This window comes from Phoxinus phoxinus (assembly GCF_949152265.1).
Source record: "Phoxinus phoxinus genome assembly, chromosome: 6".
Classification (NCBI taxonomy): Eukaryota; Metazoa; Chordata; class Actinopteri; order Cypriniformes; family Leuciscidae; genus Phoxinus; species Phoxinus phoxinus.
The window spans coordinates 27,893,363-27,899,525 of NC_136881.1; the positions used below are offsets into that span (position 1 = coordinate 27,893,363).

The 6,163-nt window shown below is 35.8% G+C and overlaps 1 protein-coding gene across 1 annotated transcript; it reads right to left on the reverse strand.

The window, feature by feature from the left end:
- Positions 1–546: 546 nt before the first annotated feature.
- On the reverse strand, positions 547–3,364 carry scpp1 (secretory calcium-binding phosphoprotein 1). Its single transcript, XM_079616118.1, has 9 exons — positions 3,102–3,364; positions 2,932–2,986; positions 2,788–2,835; positions 2,636–2,698; positions 2,114–2,143; positions 1,974–2,009; positions 1,825–1,863; positions 1,639–1,704; positions 547–1,561 (listed from the first exon to the last, which is right to left on the reverse strand). The coding sequence occupies exons 2-9, from the start codon at positions 2,983–2,985 to the stop codon at positions 1,124–1,126; spliced, it is 774 nt and encodes a 257-aa protein (XP_079472244.1). The 5' UTR covers position 2,986; positions 3,102–3,364; the 3' UTR covers positions 547–1,123.
- Positions 3,365–6,163: the final 2,799 nt, after the last annotated feature.

Below are 6,163 nucleotides of genomic sequence, written 5' to 3' on the forward strand. Positions count from 1 at the left end.
TTTAATTATACAGTAATTAACAAACTTACAATCTCTAAACCCTCATTCTGGAATCTTTATCCCTCTGCCAAAAGCAGCACACATGAAACAGCAGAAAGTCCCGCTCAGTGTGTAGTGTTTGTGTGAGTTCATGATGTTCTTCCTAGGGAAACCCCACCTCTGTTCTTTAAAGTTTGCCACCATCTTGTGGTATCAAAACTGTAATGACATGTGTTTGACAGACATGATATATTACTTGTAAATAAAAGTCAATCACACACATAGTTGTTGCAATATTCCTTACTGCTGAAAGTGCTCATTCATAGCTTGATTTTACACAACAGTAATTTCAGCTCTCTATACACATTTTTATTGTTTAATGTTTATGCTTTTGCAAAGGTATGAGCTAAATCTGTGAAATTATAGGCAATTAAGTTGGTAATTACTCTTGGATTGCATTAGGGCAACTCTTTCATTTTACGAATGTGGAGTTTGCACTTTTTAGCATGAAGAGTCCCCGGGGAAAAACGTTGTCAAACAACGACATACTTTTTCTTTACTTTATTTGAAAATGGTTAATACCAACAGTAAAAATAAATGTCTATCAAATCTATAAATAATAATAATACAAAAAAACAATTCTGCACACAATTCGGTATAACACTTTGCAATCATTTTTCGTTCGTTAACATTAGTTAACATTAACGATGAACAATACTTTTTACAATTTGAATACATTAAGATAAACACTAGTTAATGCACTGTCAATAAACATTAACTTTAATAAGGGTAAATGAATTCTGTAAGAATATATTGCTCATTTAGAGTTTGTTAATGCATTAGCTAATGTTAACAAATGAGACTATATTGTAAAGTGCTAACAATATGGTAAAGTATAAAAACTAAATATCAATGTATGCCTATAATATATTTTTAATTTTAAGTTAAGAATGATCTAGGTAGCCTACCTTAAAAATATTATTATTAACATAACAGTTTATGTTAATTAATATTACATACGTTTCCTTAGATACCCTCCTTTAAATATTCTCCTTAATAGAACATTCCCATTTGAATATGTTCCTGGGATTTCCACTTGCAGATATCAGAGCATTGAGTTATGAGATCATGTCTTAAACTGCTGCTAGGGCTCAGTGGCATCAGGCATTAGGAAGCCATTGAAAGGGTCGGTTGCACCGTCATCACCGATATCCTGAGGAAAGTCTTCCTCGCTGTCACATTCTTGGCTGTCAGCCCCGGGAAGGCACTCAGTTGAGCGGCTTTCGCTCTCCGCTGCACTGCTGTTGGACTCGGTGCTTTCACTGCTACTGCTGCTGCTGCTGCTGTTGCTCGTACTATACTCAGCACCTTCAACACTGTGACTGTGTTCAGTGCTTTCACTCGTGTCGGCACCGTTATTCTCTTCCTTTGTGCTCAGAACAACCGTTTCCTGGCTTTCACTTGATTCACTGCTTTCGCTTTTTTTTGATGCATCACTAGTGGGTTTGATGTCTGGCTGGCTGGTCGCTTGCACTTTGCCGCTGTTGTTCGCATGCACCCATTTGAGGGTGTAGATCCAGCCCTGTATGAATGCATCATGATGGTCATTATTCTGTAACCACACATTTTGTATGATGCATATAATTCGATGTTCCTTACCCTGCGAACATTCTCTTTACTGCTTTGAGTGTTATCCAATGTCAGTGCAGTCTCGCTTGTTCCAATCTAGATAAACATAGATCATAAAACATTGGACAGTATAAACAGAGAATCAATTTCTATGCAATGTATAGGCTTTAGAGTGTTTTCTTTGTTGTTAGATTATTAGACAGACACAGAACTTACCAGACTTTCCACAGAATGGCTTTCGCTCTCTTTAGAGATCTTGAAACAAAAATGATAAAAAAAAAAACATTGAAATATTTAGTCATATTCAACTGTTTAGAGGTTTTGTACATTTGTGAAAAGATATGAACAGTAATTATTATTTATACCGTTTCATCCGAGTCTGATTCAAGCGATTCTGAGCTCTGTCAAGAAAACAGAGAAATAGAAGTGCAGTCTATATCTTTAACAGAAATATATTTAGTATAGTCATTCAATTTGTTGACAGAGGCCTAGTCTTTGCACTTACATTGCTGTCTGAGCCATTTTCCTTGGACTTCTGTAAAATAAATAATTACTTTTTAAATTAATATTGTTGGACCTCATAAAGACCTCATAAAGATTTTTCACAGCAGAACTTTTGCATTATACATGCATTAGTAGCCTATATAGTTTGATATTCTTTGTATGAGCAAATACTAATATTTTCCTATAGGCCTATGATGTCAGGTGAGAACTATTTTTTGTTATACTGTGAGACACACTGTAAAAAAAAAGTTGCTGCCTTAAATTTTTAAGTACCATCAACTTGGATGTTTAAGTTATTTAAACGTAAATTACATTAAACTGACTTTAAAAATTAGCTGAATCTTGTATAACTTAAAAGAAAAAGTTAAAAATAGCTAAACTTATTTAAAGCTATGTAAAATCGTGTCATAACTTTTTTTCAAAATTTTGTCAAATTATTTTTACAGTGCAGCCGTTTCTCCGTCTAGATACACATTTAGGTTTATTTTTGCATAAATGACGTTGAATTTGACTCGAAGCGTACCTCTTCTGAAGGTTCTGAGGTATTACTCTGGTCGGAAGATTCAGATATTGAAGAGCTTTCCGACTGGAATATAAAAGATTATAAGAACAGATTTACTTAAAGCACTCCTAAAGTTAACAAAGTTTCTTGGAATTAAATCCAGCATCACTTACAGAGTTGGATGCATGTTGAATCATCTCCATAGCCGTTTTATGCAAGATCTGTGTGATGTAATTCAAAGAAGGAAAAATCTTTTCTCCTTGAAATGCATGGAAAGACAATTGAAATACTTTTTAGGTTATTGACTGCATACTCACTGGATTAGCATAGGCTGCTCCCAGCAGACAGAGAATCAGTATGGCAGGTTTCATTCTGAAATACAAAAATCTGAAGATTAAAACCTATATTTCTGTTCAGTATTTATTATTATGTTCTAAGAGTTCTTGAAACCTTTTTGCGTAAAAATAAAAGGGTTTGAAGACCTTACCTTGCTCTTCTTTTAGTCCAAGTGCAAAGTCCAAGAAAGCAGAGGAGATCGACTACTGTAAATGAACGAGTGTTTAGACTGAATTTAATGGAATGTCTAGAGAAAGCGCTATTTAACAGGCTGGCTCTTCATTAAAGTAACAGCATCACTTCCTGCTCGCCAACACTCAGATTACTGTGGGGGCACATTAACTCAAGCTGGAATACAAGAAAATGAGAGTGCCACAGTAAGAATGTTTACATAATGCAATGACACACTACAGTGTGCGCTCACCCAAACTTCCTCTCCTGTACGTGTCTATTTTAGGATGCTAAACTATAGGGTGTGTGGCCTCTAAATACTAAGTAAGAGTACAGTCTGGTCCCACACTGGGACAGGAAGTCCATAATGAGAGCATTCCAAGCTCCTATTTTTTTTCATAGACAAGCAGTGTATACCATATATAAATTCTGTGTATTATGCACCTTACGGATATATTATTAAAAACAAGAAATGGCATTATTCGTTTGTAATAGTTTATGCTTGTATAAAATAATCCTATATTAACATCCCTTACTTTTTGTATGTATTTTTCTAAATGAATTACATCACCACTTCCTGGAGCTCCATATTTGGAGTGCTGCTGTTTTTTTTTCTGCCTTGGTGGAGAGTGGAATATTTCCATTTTTACAAACATTCCTCACAATTTTACTCATTTAATCATTGCAGTGTACCCAAAAACCCACACAGAGCTGTGCTCCGAGATGTTTGCTGATAACGGAGCAGAGGAAATATAAAACAATGCACAGTGGTTCACTAATGAATATGCAGCTCTTGCAATTTAAGTGGAATTTACTTGCAGTTATAATTCGATTTCCTGAGAAAGGTGAATGTGGAAAGGGTAGATGAGACAAAGATAAGTGAGAGAAAGGGTCTAATATTTAAGAGATCTAACTTAAAGAGATTTATTATTATTATGAGAGTATTATTATTATTAGATTTCCAGAATAGTTAAAGTCGATCGTGTTATTGTTAAAACTGATTAATAATATGCCAAGCTGTTTTAGTGTACAATGCAATCTTTTAAATTACTTTAGTTTTTTACTTGATCACAAAATTAAGATGTATGTAGCCTACAGTATATAATTATAACATAAACCGGTATACATTTCATTTTTCTTTGATCAATAGAAAGTTATTTCAATTGTGTGTGTGGGATATAATCTACAGCAGTGGTTCCCAACCTTTTTTTGTCTGAGACCCCCTTTTTCCCAAGAAAATATTTTAGGGCCCCCCTTCACATTTAATGTTATTATCGCTCTTGTAAGCTTGCAGCAAGGATGACAAAATATGTTGTTTTCAAACTAACTGTATGTTTACTATAACCAGATATGTTTATGCACAAATAATAGCCTATAATATTGAAAATAACAAAAACATCAGTAGGCCCTTTGTAATTTAAAAAACATAAGCCTAGGAGTAGCCTATAAATTGGCCCTATTTGAAACGCAATAACATTATTCACACTGGTGTGTAGGTAATAAAAGAAGGAATATAGGCTATTACTAAATGACTGCTGTCTGGGGCCTCAATACTTGCATGTTATTTGTGAGGCTTTATCAATGTGAGGCTTTATTTTTGACGCTTTTGGCGCTATAGCGAGCGATAATTATGGAGCTAAATGAGTCTCAATAAAGATAAATGCACACACTACATTCACATATGCACACACAGGATTCATACATGCACACACATGATTCATAAATACACACACAGGATACACAAATGCGCACAAAATTCACAAATGCACACACAGAATTTAAAAAGCACAGAAGATTCACAAATGCATACAAAATTCACAAATTCACACAAAATTCATAAATACACACACAATTCAGAAATACAAACAAAATTTACAAATGCACTCAAGATTCAGAAATGCACAGGGCAAGATTCAGACGTGTATTTCTGATGCACACACAAATATATATTGATTTACAAACTGCTTGCGGTCTGTGAACTTCACTGCATTTGTGTGTGAATTTTGAGACTCCCTTGACTTGGCTCGACACACAAATGCCTTTTTTTAAACAGGGAATGATCAGCAACCAATCAGATATCTCCCTTGGTTTAGCCAATCACAAGAACGCACCCCACGTGGGGGATTGTTTACTCATAAGCCAATCACATGAATGCGTTCACACAGCGCGAAATGCATGTGGCGCGGGCGCGGTGGAGTTCTGTCTGTCAGTTGGTTGAGACATAGACATCATATTATAGATAGACGCCCTATCGACCGCTACTGTATGGGAAGCCAAACAAACCAAAAGTGGGACGAGACAGCGGGGGTTTACAGAGCTCGCGCCGCGCTGACATGTCATCTGCGCGGTTCAATGGTCCGAGCCGCGCGGCCGACTCGTCAGCGCAGCGCGGACGTGTTTCCTAGCGACAACCAATGGGCAGCGCGGCGCGAACAATCCTCACCAGCGCTGCACTGATCAAACAGCGCAGTGCAAACCATACATGCAAATAAATGTACAATAAAGAAACCCCAGCTTCCTTACAAAACATTGGTTCTCTGCTGAAGTTTAGGAGTTTTTCCCTACAGAAGACAAAGAAGAAGAAAGACAAGATGAAATGCATACATTTCTTATGTTTATTATAGCTATTTAATACTGTAAAGAGTAGTGTTGTGCGTCGATACTTTGAAGAACTGCACATATATAGAGGCTACGGAAAGAGCTGTACAAAGCAGAAACTTCAATGACTTTCAATTTCGTAGTCGTCTTGAGGAGCACGCCAACCTTCTGGAAATTATATCGGACAGTTTACATGTTCAGGTAATGTATGTTAGTAAGTTTTGCATTCAGCCATCATTTGTAGACTTTAAGCTTTTTATGTCTGAATTCCATAATCATTTGTTAATTTTGAATAAAATGTTAAAACTAAAGATCAATTTTATGTTATTGATATTTTGTGATATTGATTTATAGGGTGAATTCAGTGTGATTTGGACACTTTTTGCTATTGAGATTAATTGGAAAAAGTGTCCCTCCCAATCAACCTGAATACACACACACACA

Excerpts from the sequence above, each read along its gene's own strand:
- scpp1 (XM_079616118.1), bottom strand. The coding sequence starts at position 2,985 with ATGAAACCTGCCATACTGATTCTCTGTCTGCTGGGAGCAGCCTATGCT. Across the intron at positions 1,864-1,973 it reads AATCAGACTCGGATGAAACG|ATCTCTAAAGAGAGCGAAAG; the intron begins GTATAAATAATA and ends TTTTGTTTCAAG. Across the intron at positions 1,562-1,638 it reads GTAAAGAGAATGTTCGCAGG|GGCTGGATCTACACCCTCAA; the intron begins GTAAGGAACATC and ends GCATTCATACAG.